Source organism: Parasteatoda tepidariorum, chromosome 12 (assembly GCF_982258835.1).
Source record: "Parasteatoda tepidariorum strain Cologne lab strain chromosome 12, Ptep-v5.0, whole genome shotgun sequence".
Lineage (NCBI taxonomy): Eukaryota > Metazoa > Arthropoda > Arachnida > Araneae > Theridiidae > Parasteatoda > Parasteatoda tepidariorum.
The window spans coordinates 45,667,694-45,688,689 of record NC_141766.1 but is presented as its reverse complement, the minus strand read 5'-3'; the positions used below and the strand labels follow the sequence as shown (position 1 = coordinate 45,688,689).

The 20,996-nt window shown below is 27.4% G+C and overlaps 1 protein-coding gene across 5 annotated transcripts in view; it reads right to left on the bottom strand.

The window, feature by feature from the left end:
• The window catches only part of LOC107450583 (rho family-interacting cell polarization regulator 2), a 64,427-nt gene that overhangs the window by 12,741 nt on the left and 30,690 nt on the right, over positions 1-20,996 (bottom strand). For all 5 annotated transcript variants that reach the window (XM_043042056.3, XM_043042060.3, XM_043042059.3 and 2 more), the window contains 8 exons: positions 15,661-15,809; positions 15,450-15,576; positions 11,254-11,625; positions 8,736-8,854; positions 8,080-8,245; positions 6,722-6,845; positions 2,358-2,510; positions 2,140-2,277 (listed from right to left, as the gene is read on the bottom strand). In XM_043042056.3, the coding sequence (XP_042897990.1) occupies positions 2,140-2,277; positions 2,358-2,510; positions 6,722-6,845; positions 8,080-8,245; positions 8,736-8,854; positions 11,254-11,625; positions 15,450-15,576; positions 15,661-15,809 (1,348 nt within the window). The remainder of the gene's footprint in view (positions 1-2,139; positions 2,278-2,357; positions 2,511-6,721; positions 6,846-8,079; positions 8,246-8,735; positions 8,855-11,253; positions 11,626-15,449; positions 15,577-15,660; positions 15,810-20,996) is intronic.

The window sequence follows — 20,996 nt, the reverse complement described above, 5'->3', positions numbered from 1 at the left end:
TCCTCTTTCAATATTTTATTTTAGTGGTTTTAAATAAGCCTCTCGCCGACAGGCCTGTGTAGGGGGCCGGGAACTATCCTTGCAACAGAAAGGTCCTGGGTTCGAATCCCGGGCAAGGCATGGATGTTTCTTTCTCTCTCTGTGTGTTCTATGGCATTTCTCCTTCGTATGTGAATCTGACCCGCCATTTAAACGGGTTGTGATTGTGTGAATGGCGTGGCAGAAGTCAAATTCTTGGCCATAGATGGCGCCACTGAAAAACAGGAACAATCGCACCCCCACTGCCTAAACAGGCATACAACAAAAAAATAAAAATTAAATAAGCGTCTCAGAGGGCAAAAAAAAAAAAAAAAAACAGAACAACATTTTTGAAAAAAGACAGAACATTTTTTGGAACACTAAAACATATACCAAACCAAGTTACTTTAAAAAAGGGCAAATGACAAAATAAAAAAGGTATACAGGAACACATTTCATCATAAAAAACTGTTAATACTTTTCAGTTTTACTGTTTTAATTTTACTTTTTTCAGTTTTATACTGTTTTTAGTTTTATAATTAATTAGTTTAAATCAGAAAGTCTTAACAGTTGTCAGCTAAATTTTTTTAACAAAGCTTTTAACAACATAGAATAGTTAAAGATGAATAGATGGAAAATTGTTTATTGTGCATTAAAGAAAATGACCAGCATCAATTAGCTAATAATCCCTCTTAGCAACATTTAATTAAAATTTATAATAGAGTTCAAGACTTAATAAAATAATTTTAAAGTAGTGTATTAATCTTAGAAAAAAAAAACACAGTAAATTTGCAACTTAACATTTTTGTACAAAAGTAATTTTGTAAATGATTACTAAATTCACTATTATATATAATATTATACCATTATATTATATATTACTGTATTGTTGATTGGAATTGATCTTTTTCAAAATCTGATAAAAGAGGTGAATCAATAATTGAGAAACCAAAAAACTCCACTTTAAAAGATGTAACTGTTAATGCTGAAAATAATAAATGGTGTGATATATGAATTTATCACAATAACAATTTGACAAAAATTATTAATTAAGTTCGCTTTTAATAAAATGGCACACAAAATTTTTTTAAAAATGGAGCCTAGAGATAAGGCTACATACCAGAACCAAGTAAAAATTTAGTAGACAGTCCCCTAGTTTGAACAAGTAAAAATTCAGTAGGAAGTCCCTCAGTTTGAATTAGTGAATAAAGCAATTTTTACCAACATTATTAATTCAATTAAAAGATGGATTGAAGATTCAAATCTCGATTGAAGATTCGAAGTACAAAATAGAATGTTCTAAAAATACACAAAAAGTAAAAGTCAGGACAAAATATTTTTATCAGGAAAATGAGGGCAACTACAAATGCTGTTTCTAAAAATCAAAGTAATATATTACTTCTAGATGCTTAAAATACATATTTTACAACAGTAAATAAACTAATTTGACATAAATGACACAGTAACGTTATTCAGATGTCTTGTCTTATAATATTGTTCTCTTGATTAGCAGCAAAAATAAAAGAATTTAACAAATAATAACTTGCTATTATATATTACATGATTTAGTACTTTTAGTACGAGGGTCAAAAAATTCTGCAATGTTTTTTGCGTGCAAAATTCTGCAATATCCCATTTCTGACTAATCATTGTGTTTTAGCATGTACATGGATGTTCTAGTAACTACCTAGTAATTTAGACCTTAAGTGTTTAGTACTAGGGCAAAATAATACTGCTATGCACTATTCTCAGCTATACACTATTTTCCCAATTCTAAAACATCAGGAAAACTAATTTCCATACTAAAAAGCTTGCAGTTTAAATATTAGTAAAAGCTGCTACTAATACGTAATAGTATATAAGGAAGTAGTGAAGAACAGAGGGCTAAAAAAATATTTCTCATCCTAATTTTAATTTGCTTTAAGATTCAGATTAGTTTCAAAAGCAGTATAACATAATGGAAAACTTTGCTCATAACATTACATAAAAGAAATTTCTATCATACATAATTTATTCTACTGTAAAATAATTGTTCCAGAATTATCTACATATTAAGGTGATAAGTCTGGATAATCAGGAATACACTTCAGTTTTGAAATAAATGAATAATAAATAACTTACTATCAGCTACGTATTCCACCAAAAGATCATCAGGTGTAAAGTGACCCCAAAAGAAGTTCTTTAGATGAAGTACAGTCACACGTAATGCAGGATCAAACTCATTACAGTCTACAATATCACAAACTAACCTTGGAGCCACTGAAAAATTAAAAAATAAAGCAAGGGAAGAATTTTTATAATTATTTGTGTTAAAAAAAGATTTTAAATTCAATGCTAACCAGTTGATGCCATATAATTATCTAAGACAGCTTTGGCTCTAAGTACACTTTCCATTTCAAGGCTAAAATGATCAGATGTGCAATACATCTTATTGCCACAGATACTGGTCCACAGTTGGTAAATGCTCCTTTGATTCTTACAAAACAAATCACCTAAAAAACAATATAATTTTATCTTCTTTATATCAAAACTTTTATAAATTCTAATCTAAGAGTAATAGCAGTAAGAAGTCAAATAGTAGTAAATACAAAAACTGTAAAAGTTGAAAGCGAAGAAAATTGCAAAAAAATAATAAATAAGCTGGAATAAAATAGTTTTTTTTTTAAAGTTTGTGGTAAATATTGTAGTCAAAATGCTTACTATGGTACAGTAGAGAACCGATTATCCGGAACGATCGGGACTATCGCTATTCCGGATAACTGATTTTTCCGGTTTTCTGAATCGCTACAAAAAGCCGTTTTTTTAGTGTTAAACCCAACTAAAAAAGAATATTATTTGGAAATAATCTTAAAAATAAGAAAAAAAGATGAAGTAATACACTAATGATTATTTCTGAAATTATGGTAAGGTAAACATCTTTCAAAAAAGAACGAAAAATCCTAAAATCTTATGAGGAAAATTTTTTTTTTTTTTAAAAATTGCGGGAAAATTTATCAAATTTCTTTCCGGTTTTTTGGTTTTCCGGTTTTCTGATTTCCGGATAACGGGTTCTGTACTGTATTTAAAGAGAAAACTCAGGAAATCATATTCAAATCTAAAAATTATTAAATTTCTTCTATACTTAAAACAGAAAAATTAACACAAAATTTAGATAAGCGATTATTTACTTAATGACAGAAAATATATGATTTGATAAAAAAAATTAATTGAACATAAAATAATTATTCTTTTAAAGATGGCAGTTACTTTCTTAGCTTTTTCCAGTTCAGTTTTTTAAAAATGTGTCTGATGTCAAGCTCCATTTGACTTTGCCACCATAGCAAGTTAAATAAATTTTCAGGTTACCTCTAAAGTCTGTTTTGTTTTTATACCATACTAAACAGACTTTTGCTAGAGCATTACTAAGAGGTAGTAGAAGTATTTTTTTACCATGAAATCTGCTAAGATACTATATTTTTTGTTTCCCGTGCTGTCTTTTATTTCATCTACCAAGTTCCACGATAGATCTATCCTCTATCACATTTCAGAATATCATCACCAAAATCATCAATTTGGTACAAAGAAAATTAGCTCTCTAAGAGGATAAGCTCAACATCATTATAGCACCTGCCAGACAGTACAAGAAAATAATTGATTGATATGATTTTTCACTTCTTAGATTGACAATGACAATTGCTAAATGCAATAATACTTCATCACTGAAAACTGAATAATAAACATGATTTTCAGATTTTTTTGACCTTGTAAGCACAGGCCACTGTTTAGAATAATTTTGTGAAACTGATTGACTAGGTGTCCATTCTGGCAACCTTTTGAAACTAATGAAATTTTAAATACTAATAAAACTAAACAAAGGTTGACAATAACACTGAAAATAAATAATAAAACATTAACTAATGTAGCTAGGTCTGTAAATAAAACTATTAAAACTATTCCCTGCGCTGTCTATCATACAGGATTATGAGAAATTACATCATCAAATAAATGTGATTGCTTTTGGTTCTCACTCTTGGGCTGGATGCAGAGTTATTCAAGTACGTTAATAAGGAAACAACAAGACAACCTACAAGCAGTTTCAACACTAATTTATTTTGAACTAAGTATGGAGATGAATAATTACAAATGACCATAAGGAAGAAAAACAGATATGTGTGAAGCACAGAGAAAACTTACAACATCCCGAAAAAGTAAACGGCTGCCTCATGAATCCGATTTTTAATGTAATTATATGCGTTCTGCATATCATTAAAATGTAGAAACAGTAACAAGTTTAGTTTTATACATCCTTCTCCCTAATTAACACTCAATGAGTTATACAAAATGTATGTTACTCCTCTAGAAAGATGACGTAACCTTGAACTTTGATTTTACACTATGGTGAGTTAGGAAAAAGTAAAATACAAGGGAAGATCTGACTAATTAATCAAACTATTTCCAATACTCACTGTTAATGCGCTAATTAAGTGATTGCGGTTCCTTCGTCATCAAAAAATATGAGGGAAAAACTTTAATCCAATTATGAGCACAAGTCAGAAGGGATGTAAAATATGTCTGATCACATAAATGAAGTTTGGAGGAAATTTTTTGTCCAATAAAAAAATTGCCACATTTTTTTTTCTAAATTATCGCATTGTAAAATTCTTCCCTGATAAAAAAATTTAAATTCAGTGAAATAAAATTGGATCAAATCAATAAAATCTTCATATTTTTAATATAATATTACGGCATTTAAATTAGAGATGGTTTGAGTAATCCTGTTTTAACAAGCTTGATTTGGGGAGTTTTTAAAATGCAGATGTGTTTTAAAAGATGCTCTTATGACACTCCAAATTTGAATTGCACAATTGAATAATCACTCTTTGCAGCAGATACTGAATTATTTGCAGTTATTGGACTGCATCTTGCCAGTCAATTGCCAAGCATAATCAAGAGTTTTTAGTACAATAGAAATAATTTTTGCACCAATGGTACATGTTACATTTTTTAATTTATGCCATTTAAAAGAGAAAAATCAATGAAATGGTCATAAAGTACAAAAAAACAACAATGAAAAAAAACTAAATTTAAAAAGCATAACAAAGGGAAGATTTTTAATAAAAATTGATTCAGAGAACTGTAAATATAACTTATTGTATCACAGACTCACTTTATCAATTTAAGTTGAAATGTATAAATAGAAAATAAGAAAAAGGGTAAATTAGAAATTAAAAATTTATTGACAAATGTCCCATGTCACACAGGAGAGAAATTCAATATAGCACCTTGAGGATAAATGGAATGAATGTTGGTGTCAATTTTCTATTCAATGAAATAACAAAAAACTAACATTAAAAAGTAATTTAAGCTTTCAATATGACTTTTAATAAAGTAATGAGACTTTTGTTTTCTCTTTTAAACTTAACAGTTTAAAATTGAACAGAATTCTAATCATCCCTTGGATACCTTAATAAATACATCACTACAAAAATTTTACTATTGTAGGTCTTTTGACATGAAATAAGCATAAGCTTTATTTCAGGTATAAATTCTCCCCCTCAAAAAAATCTAATTTACTCTTATACTAAGATTTTGTACCGATTCAGCAGCAATTTCTTTTAGACAATAAATCTGCTTCCTCGTCTTGGACATAAGAGTTAATGTGAGTCCGTGATATATACACTGGTGGACAAAATTAAGAGATGGAAAGCATTTTCGCACATGCAAGATACCCGCACAATGCTCCATGTGTTTGACAATGGTTCCGTAAGTGCCCAGAGGTACAGGCAGGTCCTAGAGCCATACTAGAGGCAACACACACTGTACAAGCCTCACTTTTATTGTCATCTTTTATCCTTAAGTTCGAACTACATTAGATTTATTGGCAAAAGGTCTTGCCAGTGAATGGCACTTTCATTTTTGTTTTGCATACTTTATTATCATGGAATAAGCTATATCCATAACGAAATTCATTAATTTATATTGAGTATTTTTTTAGATATTTGGGAAAATGTCTTCCATCTCTTAATTTTGTCCACCAATGTAGATTAAACAGATAAACATCAGCAGGAGTGATGAACTTTTAAATGTTTCCAATTTTTTGACTCTTACCAGTAACTAAGAAGAGAAGCAATCATGCTTAATTTGAAAGTAAGTAAAGTTGGAATAAGTTCTAAAATTTTTGTAAGTACTTATTACTTATGCTTCTTGGCAATATATTCAGCCCATGTCATCAACTCCATGACTAGTATTAAATTAGCAATTTAAAATTGTAGTTTCTATTCTGCAGGTGGTATGAAATGTCACTTGAATAACCTTAATGTTGTAAACGTCATGATCCAAAAAATAGTTCATAACATTATTATTAAAAACTTACAATTATTCTAGGCATATCACTTTTGTAGACACAAACCTCACTCTTGTAAGCCAATAAAATAAAAGTACTGCCATTACCTGAGAGAAATATATCTTGACTATATAAACCGCATAAACTTTAATTTCATTTGAAGAATTTATCTTTAATCATTTTTAAAAATGTGATAATCCATGCATCCAATGCAGGTATTTTATAGAATGAAAGAGATATTTTTTTTCACAAAAATAAAATACATAAATTTTAGCTATAAAATGAGAAAAGAAATTGATAGATCATATTTAGTGTGTTATATTAAAACAGATGTTAATTACTTAAAAAAATGATGCATTTGAATATAGCAAAGCGACTTACTAGTAGTAAATGCTTCATTTTTAATGTTATCTGTCAAAGCATAAAGGCAAACTATTTGGCGTCTAATTTTCTCTAAGGTAGACTTTTGAAGACACTTGAATGGTTCAAGATTAAAATGAACAGACTAAAATAAAAGATATTATTATTAGATACTGATTTTCAATTTAGGTATTGAAAAACATCTAAATTGCAAACCAATAACATCACACAAGGAAAAAATACATAAAAATCCATTTTCTGTAATTAGTTTTATAAATATAGATTTAAGATACACAAATTAGAAAACTTTAAACTATTTATATTGCTAAAATTCAAAACCTTTAACACTATTAGTTTTATATTAATTTTTTTACTCTTTCTTCAGGGATAGTTTTGCATAAACAAAAATAAAGCATGTGAAACATATTGTTTGTTGCTTAAAGCTTAAAATCTCAAAACAATTAATTTCAAAACTGTATCAATGCATTTGCTTTAAAAAATACACATAAAAAATCAGGGAACTTAATCCTGAAGTCTCAAAATTTTATTATTTTAAGTTTCATATAAGTTTTGGGAACATATTATTTGCAAATATATATCTGCACGCATAATACAATAAGCATAAAATATTTCTGAAATCTCGGCATTTTATAAAAATTCATTTCATTCAGTGAAGTACAGAGCGAGTGGCTGTGATGGCTCTTGTTAAAGGCAATAGTCAGAGTGGAGGCACAAAAATTGTTTAAGTAATTTATTAGCTTCTATTAAATAATTCATGATAATACGAAAGTGGAAAATCAAGAATCACATCAAATAGATTCAGATAAAAATAATTTAAGAATGTTTTTTGTTAATATCTATTTTTTACTAGGTAATCAATTATATTTTTTTTAATTTATTTTTTTATCATGTTAAACAGCTTTATGTAGAATAAAATGTAAAACTTGAACAAAATAAATGTAAAAGTTAATTTTCCTTCGATTTCTAATTTTATTAAAAGTTAAAATATATTAGAACTGCCTGATAAATATGCACTTTTAATAAACATTCATAAAAACATAAAGGAAAATTGAATTAACTACTGATTTTTAAATTAATTTTTTTTAAAAATTAAAATAAAAAAAACCATGATTGAAAATATTGTCTTATATCTAATATAGAGAAGTGGCAAATATTCTCATTTTGCTGCGAATGCACTATTAGCCTGTTAAGAAAAAGTACATATTACCATAACAATCTTAAAAGTATTTGAATTTATAGGGTGAAATTAAAAACTAACATTGCAGCAAAATACCTTTAAAACAGCAAAAAGTAGAGAAAAAACTAGAAAAATAAACATTAAAAAAAACATACATTTGAGCAGATATAAAAATACTTACAGAAACAAGTATAGTGATATAACTTAAATGCTCTGTAAGTACAATATCAATTTCTTCATTGCCTGAAGTTAATGCAAGGGGACAAATATCTAAATGTTGAAACTGTTTTTCAAGTTCCACTGCTTCGTTACTTTGGTCTGTTGTATTTTTACCATCTTCTGACATTCTGAAATAACAGTAAGATATTATTGTAACAGAACATAAAACAAGATATATAATGAAACAGCACAAAAACAAATTGGAAGTCAATAGGCATAAGACAGAAGGAATTTTGCAAAATTATGCCACATAGCAGCTGACAATAAGATTGTAAAGAAACAGGATAAAATACTGCCAAGATTGGGAGTTGTTGTTTGAGTTTTCAAGTTTGGAGTGAGAAGTAGAATTTTTTGTGATTAAGTTATATGTAAAAATTTCGTTTCATCTATATTTTTGTGCTGTGCTATTCATCATTACATTAATAACTAAATAAAAATAATGATGAAAATTTTAGAGTTCATTGAACCAAAAAAAAAAAAAAAAAAACCCTTCAAAACACACATTGCAGTTTTTCAATCAAAAATAAGGGCAAAGATTTCAAATTTTTGTAAGTACTCAGAAAAAAAAACTATTATTGATCAATTATTAAATCATTTAAGAAAAAATATTACTGATACCTATCATTTGATGTATCTTGCTCTTCATTTTCAATGGCAGTATTTAAAAAATCAAAGCAGCCCAGAGCACTCTCAACAGAAATACTGACATTTGAACCAGATGTATTGCATTCTTTACCCTGTAACAGACAGCACTAAATCTCAAAAATACTCTATAACAATATCAAAATTTCATTTAAAATAACAAAAAGTGTTAAAAATAGAAAACAGCAAAACTAATATCAAATATAATAAGAAATTTAAATTTATAACAATTTAAAAATTAAGGGACTTGGTACAAGAACAAGGTACCTAAATCTTGATTTACAAATTGCTGTTGAGGGAAATAAAATTAAAATAGACACATGATTTATATAGTTTACCCCACATAATTTATCATAAAAGAGAAGATTCATGTTACATTTGTGCTTAGATCTTATACTAATAAAAACATAGTTTACAGTAAACAATGTGTTTTAACAATTTTTTGGACTTCTGTGACTTTTAGACCAAGTCTCTGAATTAGATGCCAAGAATAAATTCAAATACTCATTTTCACATTTTATCTTGTTTCTAAGCCTACTTTCATAACTGCATGAAAATATCAAAAAGCATTTCAATTAAATTTGTTTCAGAGAACATTAATTTAAAATTAACTACTATAAACTGTTATTTGTTAACTGGCATCATCTCTTTTGCCACTTAATGTAAATAAGTGCAAGCCCTAGAAACAAGAAAAAAGGGTATTTCTTTATGTGGAGACATAGCACTGTAGATCTAACTAGATTTATAATTTTAGGCAATTTTTCCTAATTCTTTAAAGTTGAAAAAAAAAGACTAGACTTTACCTGATTCAAAATAAATCTTTATGATTCGTACTTAGGTAACACTAGATAAAACAAGTTTTTAATAAAGAAAATTTAACAGATTAGTAGTCTTGAAAAAACATGGGTTCCAGTTGTAGTTTCAGTTACACTTAAATAAAACATGATAGACTGACTTATTATAGAGAGCTAAATATTGAGAGGATACATTCTTTAGTCACACATTCAGATAATGAACTAAAGTAAGATCCCATTAATTATATTTGTTTAGTAAATAAGAAAGAAAAAAACGTTTATGGTGATCTAAACTATGATAGTAAAAGAATATAGAGCAAGAAAAACTATAACTAGGCCTGCCAGCATTGAATAAAAGCTTTCAGTAGCCTATCTTAAGATTACCAGAGAATTTTTAGTAGTTCAGTCGAATTTAACAAGTGCAACTGTATAACTAATGCAAAATATAGACTTTGTGACAGCTATTAGCATAATCATAACCATGTTTGCAAGATAATAAATTCAATACTGTGAAAAATTAGTATGAAATACTGTACATAATATCAGCAGGATTTAAAATCTGAAGTAAAGACACATTTCACATATATTTACTTTTAAAATGTAGACATTTTAGTTTTGAATCAATATTTAAGAACAAAGAAAAGAAAAAAATGAATCAAATATTAATAAATTTAGAATCTCTTAATATTAGTTTGTATATAATTTATAATATTAAAAAAAAGAGGATTTTTGTTATAAAACTTAGTAACAAGTTAGATTTGGAGCTTTCAATTTGCTTGAAGAGAAAATTTTACTACAGCAACAGTCAATTTCAAATTTCAAATCAAAAGTGCTTCTAAGTGTTGAAAATTAACAAGATATTCAGTATGATTTTTTTTAATCATTGAGAATATTCTCTCTGTAGGTGCATTGTTATAAGGGCACAACAAGAATTGCCAACATCCATTTGGAAAGTGTTAGGATTTCAACACTCCCTAGAGCTGTAATTTTACTTATTTTGTGCCTGACACAATCTGATCCCTCATAATTAGATATTTCTGAAAGAAATATATCTTGAATAGGCATCCTCTATAAAATATAATTGCAAACAGTTACAAGAAAATCTCATAACTGTAGAATAAAATCAAGGAAATATGCTAACTTAACTGGGGAAATATATATTTCAGCTAAAAATTCACCAACCAAGTTCTTTTTTTCTCTCAACAATAATCGAAGTGCAACAACCGCATGCAAAGAGAATGCTCGTCACTTGTTACAGTCATTGGCGTCAGTGAGAGGGAAGGTGCGGTTTCCTTCACAATATAAAATCAATTTTCCATTTATAAGAGGAAAAAACGATTGTTCACACATCTTAATTAGTGATTAGTGACAGTAAATTAGTGATTTACCGAGCGTGTTGCTCAGAAATGAAAGACGGGCACCTTAAAAATAAAAAATAGCAGATTTTGCAGTTTTTTAATGTTCACCATAGCTTTATAAAGTTTACCAGTATTCTGCTGCAATTAGGGAGCTTCATAGAGGTTGGAAGCTATGTGTAACACATGATATTTATAAACTAATTTTTTGGATTATTTATTAGAATAGAGGCATTAATTCAGCTAAAAACCAAAATTTTTAGAACATAGAATACTAATTTAGTACAAGTGGGAAAAAAACAATGTAGAGTATCATTGCTATGTAGAAATCATCTTTATACTTACTCTTAAAAGAAGATTGAGTTCTTCTAAGAAGGCAGCTAATTCTACTATTTCATCATAAGTTTCAGTAAATTCATTTAACAACAAAGTTAAATACTTAAATACTTCAGGCAAAGTTACTTCAGATTGTGAGACACTATGAGAATCTGATATATCCTCACTCAATGGAATAGACCATGTCTGGGAATCATTAAGATTTGAATTCTTCTTTAACTCAGTTCCATTTTGAAGTAAACAATTGGAACTACAATTCACTGAATCACAACTGAGAGAATGCTTAACTTTTGTATCATTAGCTTTAGGAATTTCCTCATTAGTTTGTGCTGGTTGATTAAGACCAGAATTATCACAGAAAGAAGAGTTTTGCAACAAGTTCTATAAGAAATATTAATATAATGGCATTAATATAAACTGATGTTATGACAAATCAATTTAAGTTCTAAAGAAAAATTTATTTAAAATGTATATATTAATGATAAAAGTAAAGTTTAAAAATAATTGTATAAATCATACTTATTTAAAAAATAGCAATATACCACAAAAAATTTTAAACAGCTTATCACAGTATCATTCTACGATACTTCATGGGGTCTTTATGGGTGATTCTTTTAAAACATGACAATTCTGACCAAAAAATTTCTTGGAATTTAAAGTCTTCAAAATAATCTAAAATTTTTTTTTTTTTGTATACTTCTTTAGTTACACTTATTAATATCTTACAGACAGCAGTGTAGTTTACTGACATTTGCTCGAGAAAAAAAATAAAATAGAAATTCACCAAATCTTGAAAGCCAGGAAAATGACATATTAGCTTAGAAGTTTAAAAAATAGTCATTTTAAGTTAATAATAAGTGACGCAACTTAAGCTTTTATGTTAGGTGGACCATAAATTGCTTAAATTAATTCTTTTTATTCACTGTAGAAAGAATTAAAATAATTTTTGATGCTGATATGTACAGAATAAAATTGTGTATAATAATCAATTATTAAATAAATAAATAACTTTGATTACATCCAAGCATATTACAATCACACATAAACTTGGTATTAGGTTAATATTTGCTTTCCTTCCTTACAGTATTAGCAGTTAAAAAAAATTTCTGGTAACACTTCAATGTCCTGGAATTCATAAGCCAGGATAATGACAAATTCGCCATTTTATAGCATATAACTTTACTTTAATTTAATATTTTGACCTAAGACGTTTATTTTCTGCAGAAAACAACAGGATTTCTTAAAATAACTCAGGTAAATCTATGTAGTTTATGTTATTAATGATTTCAAGAAGCCAGGAAAATGACAACACAAAAACCTACTCACCTAAAAAAATTTTTGAAATAGATTTTGAACCAGAAAATTGGTTCTTCACTGATGCAACTAGACATGTTCTAATCAATCTATTAACATAAGATATTGATTGCTGGCTCTATCTACTTTAGTTATAAACCACTAAATAAAAGTAGCCAGGAAAATGACAGATTTTCTTGGGACAGACAAATTAGTGACAGAAAAAAAAAAATTTAAACGAAGTTTTCGTAAATAACACTCTCTGCGTACATTCTAGAAATTAGATAAAAGAAATTAGATATTGAAAAATTTACAGGAAGTTTTGAAGCTAGATATTATTGGAAACATTGTTTGTGACATGCCAGAAACATGAAATTTTGAAGTTCAATTAAATTTTTTAACCATACAAAACAGTTAATGCTGGTGCAAAGTCATTTAAAAATGCTAACAAGAATGCTATTTAGTGATTTTTTAAAAAAAAAATTCTTTTAGTATTATAGTATTAGATCTTGGAGCAACGGACAGTGAATTGTCATATTTCGTGAGAATCACCCTTATATAAGCATATGGGAGTCTATATGATCTTGACTATAAGAATATATACATAGGATAAAAGATGCAGTTTTAAGTTTATGACAAAGCAGACGCATAGCATGTCCTTCAACATTTGAGGTTTTTGAAAACTATATTTCCCAGTTCACATTTTAACTAAAGAAAATGGGAAAAGAGAACCATTTCTAGTTAAAAAGATGACTTAGGAGGACCTTTTACGTTTAAAAGGGCAATTCATAGTTAAAAATCAATTCCAGGTATCAATCATTTAAGGTAAAATAATTTAAAGAAGTATCAAGAAAATAATAAATAAAAAAAACAGTACAAAAAGTTTTTTTTTAGATATATGATCCTATTGGCTAGTTAGAAATTTTACAATAAATTTCTTATATCTCTGAGCATTAGTCATAACTGTTTCCAAACTTTTAGATGCAGACTTCCCTGCAAAAAACGGATTACTGAATGGGAAATAGTGCATAGTAGGAAAATGTCTGCAAGGCCTGGTGGCTGAGTATTAGTGTTTCACAATCTCATTCCACAGGTTCAGGGTTCTATCCTCAGATCAGCAAGGTCGACTAAGATTTTCATCCCTTCAGTGGGTCAATAAAATAAGTACCAAGCATGCTTGAGGGTTCCGCACACGACTAACCAACTGACTGGAACAATTTGTTTGACCCTAAGGTCAAGAAAACTGTGATGTGCACTGGCCTCTCATAGGCTGATGCACCACAGAGAGGAAAATTTCTATAAAATTTTACTCAGGGGCTCAACGCTTTAAGAAATTACAAAGTAATTTATTTCAAAAGTATAATTTTTGAAGGTGCTATTTTAGTTGGAGTTTTCAAAACTACAAACAAATTCAATATTTCAAAACTATATTATTTCCACATCAACTTCATAATTTAAAAGAAAAATTATTAATTTATCATGCAATATAAACTAGAGTTTTTTAGACTCATCTAATAATACTCAAATATTATAATGAAAATAAGCATAATACAAAAAAATTTTGACAATTTTTTTCTTTTTTAGAAAAACAGATGAGAATATTGTCATTAAAAAAAAAAGACAGACATGAGCCGCTTCTTTTAACACAACAGCTAAAATAAGATATTGATGAAAATTGTGTGCAAAAATAATCTCTACAAAGAGTGTTCTAACTTAAATCATATAAGATTAGGATTTTTTAAAAAAAATGATAATAATTTCTGAAAGTTTTTAATAAATGTTTTTCTACGAAAGTTTTAAAATTTTATTATTAAATCTTTACTACTAAATATTTTGCATAACAGGAAAGTGTTCTAAACATCTTATAATTGAAAAAGTAAGACTTTCAAATCCTCAATTGATGAACCTAAGGGTTTGGAAAGTAATGTAACTACCATGACAAAGCTCCTATGTCAGAATCATGCCTTATAAAATAAACCATTTTTCATATAAAATCTTTGTTCCACTTAATATGCATAATATTAAATGTAATGATCCTAAAAATTTCCAAAAATACAGTCAATTGACATAGCAGAGACTTATAACTCAATTATTATTAATTAATAATAATAAATTTATAATTAGTAATAATTATAATTAATAATTATTACTATAAATTAATGTAATGACAAATTACTATAAGTTCTGAAGAAAAATTTATTTAAAACATATTTTAATGATGAAAGTAAAGTTTAAAAATTATTGTATAAATCATACTTATTTAAAAAAAATAGCAATACACCAAAAAAAAAAAGAAAAAAATTAACAGCTTATTACAGTATACGATACTTAGCGCAGTTTTTATAAAAGCTTAAGGGAGTCTCTATCTGATCATCAGTTTTCTTGCTTATGGCTTTACTTTTGAGAAACTATAAACTTTTAAAGAATTAAAAAACTTTTAATAAAATTTTAGTTCAATTTTTATCATTAATTTTTAATAAGATTAAAATATACTTGAGCTTATTTACATTGTAGATTTTTGACTAAAAAGTTTACAAAACTTTCTAGTTAAGTGTGGCAGAATACCAGAAGTTAATGACAGAACTCTAGCAATTAAAAAATGAAGTTAGTAGTCAATGAAATTAATGTCATAAAAAGTAAAAATTTCTAAAATCTTTATACTACTCTATTTCATTCAATTAATGATTGTCAGGGTAATTAATTGTTCATCCTATCTGAATTAGATTTTTGATCAGACAACTGAAAACTCATTGCTTTTAAATATGCATCATATATAAATTTTTTATATCAATTTGTATTACTTTAGTCAATTCTTTCTTTTTCAAAAAATGTGCAGAGCATTTGCTTCAACTGATAGTAGTGATTAATGAAACAAATAATTAATATTCATAATAAATTGATTAAGCAGTTACTTGTTTTACAGAAGAGGAAAAATCAGAAAATTGATCAGATTCATGCATCATTGAAAGACTGTGGCTATTCCTTCCAATAGAATGAGACATTTGAAAAGGCATACCATCTTGAGCTGCATTCAAAGGACTAAATAAAGAAAATCAAGCATTTAAAATAATATTAATATTACATTTAATAAAGCAATGAGCAATAGTAATGAAAAATACTTACTGCCATGTAATTATTAAATTCAATTTAAGAGAACCAGATGGATTGAGGTTTATCGTCATCTGTTGAGGATGGGCACAAAACAAATCTCTGGTCTCACAAACTTTATTTCCAAGCAATATATTTTTTCCTAATCCTCGAACTTCAACAGCCTGGAAAAGTAAAAGATAAAAAATTGCTTTAATATTTAGTAATATTTAACATTAAACAACACACTAAAAGTAATTTATTGTCAACAACTAATTTTTGTATAATATATCGAAGGAAAAAAAATAGAACATTTTTAATATGAATATTTATTTGGACAGCTTAAATTCAGCGATGGAATACTGCTTTAATGTTAGATATAATTTCACGGATAAAAAAATAAATAAATAAGATAAATAACGAGTTAAAATAGATACAAAAGGTAAAATAAAAAGCTGCCAAATATATGCAAGAAATTGATGAACCAACTTATATTTAAATAACACATTTTTACTCAGCTACTTAAATACTTACTAATAAACTTTCATTAATTAACTTATGTATTATACAAACTAATAAACTCACTATTTTAATAAAAAATTTTATGGCATAGAATTGTATTTCCTAATGCGAAACAAAAATTTCTTCTCATACTTCAATTATTTATGCACAACAAAATACAGATGTCATGGCAAAAAGTGATTAAAAACAGATGCTTCCTGGTCAATTTAAAAAGAAAATTCAGCAGAAAAAATACAAAATTGGAATTCAAAAATAAACAGAGTAGAAATAAAAATTATCAATTGAACTGCTCTAAAAAATGGCAAGGTAAAAGAATATAGTATAAAAATAATGGCATTTAAAAGTTTCAGAATCATTTAGGCAAAATTTTTATATTTTACATCTATCTATTTTACATTTTTATATTTTATATTTTACATCTTTCAAAGTCAGTAGGTCTGGAGGAAAAATTGACAGTGAGATTTGTTTATAAACTCTTTCTTTTGTTTATAAACTTCTGCAGCAATCTGATAGTGGGAATTTCCTGAAATGTGTCCAGGAAACACAAAGATTGCTGTGAGAGTCACTCTCTCTCTCATAATTATTTATTTATTACCTCTTCGTACACACTATTCCTTTATGTTATCAAGCAATTCACAATGAAAAATAACTCCTAATCCAAAAAGTACATGTGAACTAAGAAAATTAGATATTAAATGAACTTCAATTCAGCAAAGATAAAATTTAATACTTAAAAGGTGTCATTTATGAGTAGTTGGCATTAATGATGGCCTGAGTTGTATAATTCCAATTGTAGATATATTTAGGATTAAAAGATTTAAATTATATACATTAAATTATGTGGCTATTTAAGACACTAAAAAGTAGCAAAAGGGGCAATATTGATTAAATTGCTTCAAAATTAGATACATAGTATGAGTTTCTTACAATTCTTTTTTAAAAAATAGAGAAAGTAGCCAGGGTAGTTATACTTGCACATTTAAAACTCAAAATCATTTAAAAACTAGCATTAATATCATTTAAATCTAATCATTTAAAAACTAGCATTAATATCATTTAAATCTAATCATTTAAAAACTAGCACATTTAAAACTCAAAAACGAATTTTTTTACAGGTAAAAATTTGCCATTTACAAAAAAGAGAAACATTTTTGAATAATAATCTAATAATAAATTGGTTAAAAAATTCTTCACATAATAACATTTCTTTACTAGTTTTTAAAATTGGTCACATTAATGCACAACTTGCCAGCAATATAGTTATCTAAGCAGAAAAGCTTAACAACTTTTCTAAAAAAGCTAATAACTAAGTAAGTTATAATTACAAAAATAAGGGTTAAGTACAGAGATGCCAACTTGCAAATTATGATTTCAGTAATAATCACACATAACTTATAATGATTTTCAGTAATCCTCAGTAATAATAAAGTTTTACCTCATAATTTTAATATTAAAGATATAATGTTTATTTTGATGGTACTATAAATTAAAATTTAATAAGAATTAATTTATTATATAATTATTTTAAAAATTCATAATCTAAAACTGTTCTGTTTAAAAAAAGATAAAATTTGAGTTAAAGATTGATCTAAAAAGGTACATAAATACATGCTTGTATAATAGAACACAAAATAAAAAACTGAAACTTCAATAAAGTTTTTTTTTATTTATCTGTTATATGTAAATCTAATTTAGTACTTTGCTTTGCAGCTGCTATCTCAGCATCAGAAAATTTCCTTTAGAAACACTTTGTTTGATAATGCTTTTGTTTTTTCTATAAGACAAGACAAAGCGAGACAAATTCCAATTCCAAGAGAAGACAAATTCCAATTCCATTAGTCTAATTGGTTAAACATATCTGTCTTGCTTTTGACATCAGTGAGGAAAAATAAAGTTTGGATGAAAGGAAAACGCGCGGCAAAAAAAAAAAAAGTGGGGGAAGAGGGAAACTCAAGAAGTTATTCTTAATTTTAGTCGCTAATTGGCTTAAAAAGTCGCCAATTTTATGAAACTCATTGCTAATTAGTTGTTTTTACTCATATTTCTACTAAAATAGTCGCCCTAGTTGCTATTGCTTAAAAAGTCGCTTTAGTAGCCTTTTTAGTCGCCAATGGCAGCCCTGCCTTTGCTTTTTTGGCTTGACGTTCCATTGTATTGAGTGCTAGATTATTTACATATACTGGCTTTTTTGCTCATTAAATCTTCGTTAAAAAATAGCGTGACATAAACGATGGTTTGTTTATGCTGACAGTAAGTACCACTTATTTCTGTGCTGTTGACATGACGGATCGAAAGCGTGACGTCATTGATGCGAGAGCTAGAAGCACCACATTTATAAGGAGCATTCTCACTGCATCCAAAAACGCATTTCGGATCACCGTCCTCATCGACCAATACGATTCAATGAGAATGATTCTTAAAGGGAAAAATTATAGAATGAAACTTTTGGATGAGTAAAAAATTATTTTTCCGTAATTTTGGGGGAGTAGCCCATAATAGCATAATGTTGTCATAAAATCCGTAATAATTACGGTAAATCCGTAATAGTTGGCATCTCTGTAAGTACTATAAATACAGTAAAATCTTGATTATCTGAAACCTGATTTTTTTAAATTTCTGCTTTAACTGAAGTATTAAACAGTATAATTTTATTTTTCTTTTTGGACAAACAATTAAGGACTTTTTTAAAGGAAGAACTCTTTAATATCAATACAAATTGGATGTGGTAAACACACATGTAAAATTTTTGCAAAGTAAAATATAATTTAATTTCAAAATTTATATTTTAACTTTAAAATATATATTTAAACCTAAATGATTTATTTTATTTATAAGTTTTGCTTTAATCCCTTGTTTCATCCTTTTGTGCTAATTTATGTCAAGATAAGTGAAAAATATTACATTTAGCATTTTAATAATTTATGCAGCAGTACTCATCTGCGTAAAAGGGTAAATCTAGTTTTTTGGCTATTCAAGTAAGCCTAGGTCCATGCTGTTTCGGATAATCAGGTCTCTACTGTACTACAATTTGTTCACAATGTGTCACACAATGAAATTTTTTTCACAAATGCATAGAAATTTCCTATGACGACCATTTAACTGAGCTAAATGTTAAAAAAGCAAATCGCCTTTTTTCTTTATAACAAAAAATATGTTATAGAATGTTATTTGAAGTTTTTTGGAGGGATATATATTTTTTATTTGGGAGCATTTTTTAAAATATTGTCTAAAATGTTATTTTTAGTTGATAATAAAGATAGAAAAAAAATATGTGTATCTGTTAATATCTAAATTTTTATCTTTATCAGCTAAAACAAAAACAATTCATGTATACATCAGTCTTAACTTAAAAAGATATTAAAAAGTGCAAACCAAATTTCTAATTTTCATATTACAGCAAGATTTATAATTAAAAAAAAAACTTTTACTTACTTTAACTAAAATATTATTTACAATGCTTAGCTTAGTGATATTAAGAAGAAAAATAATTATAGTCCATTTTTCATGCTTTATCAACATTATTAAATGCAAACTAAATACACATAGAAATTGAATGATTTTAAAAAGAACAGTTTTAAACTGATAAAGAAGATTGGCTAAGTTATCATAAGAATAAAATTGAAAAATTAATATCTAAAATGTAAGCATAACAATAGTGTTCTGGTGGCACAGTTGATAAAAGCATCCCTCACATCAGTGGGAATAGAGTGTTTGATCTAGACAGCTGACTAAACAACTGGTGTGTATATGCAGCAAGGTGCAGAGTAAACTATAATTATTAGTAAACTATTAATTATTTCAATTCATATTAAGAATAAATCAATGCATTTTCTTAAGCTGGTGATGTATTTAATGTTCTAAAACACTAGATAGCAGAACATTTTATTACTAGACAAAATAAATAAATAAATCATAAATTAAATTTAAAAAAAAAAACATTTTTCTCTCTATTCTAAAAAAAAGTTTTTGCAGTTAATTTTGTCCCCTGAAAAACTTTTTAACTACGTGATGAAAATCTAAGATTAAGGAATCAATTCATTCAGAACCTTTCAGGGAACCTTTTAGGGCATTCAAATCTTTTACATAATTTTAAATTTTTATTTATTTTAGTTTTAAAGCACGATTTTGCAGTTAATAATGAAGAATAACCGCCGTTCACAACAGCCAATCACATGTCTGAAAACGGCAGGCTTAAAAAAGCGATTTACAAGTCTGAATTTTCTTTTTCAGAGATGCAACCAATCACAAAATAGTTAGAATTTCATTCTTCAGTTTTACAACATCTCAACTTATTTCGTATTGATATATTGATTAATCTGATTATTTGTTTTCTAAAACGTTAATTCGTAAGTTTAATCTGGTTTTAACAAGTTTCATATTAAGATTATATCTGCACATTGATGTTAATTTCTGACAATTTTGGCTCATTTAGAGAACAAATAGGACATAGAAGGAACTGTAGTCAACGAAAAAAAGTGACATTGATATTGACACACTGCTTATTCTGCATTTAAGAAAATTAATTCTTTTCAATGATAACAGTTAATATTCAGTTTAATATTGAAATATATGAAATCAAAGCATTCTTGGTTTTGCGAAGCAAACCAAGCAAGAATTGCGAAGCAATTCTCCGGGGGGTTGGCGAGCGTCAGCGAGCAGGGGGCGGAGCCCTCTAGTACTATAAGAAACATTTTAAACCTTAAGCCTTAAATTCTTCCTGACATATTTTACTACTAGGATAAAGGAAAAAAAACTCTAGTATAAGATTCTCAAGGCAATTTTCAAAAAATGCACTTTGAATATACACATCAGAATAACAATAAAATTCACATTTACTGACTTAAAACTTA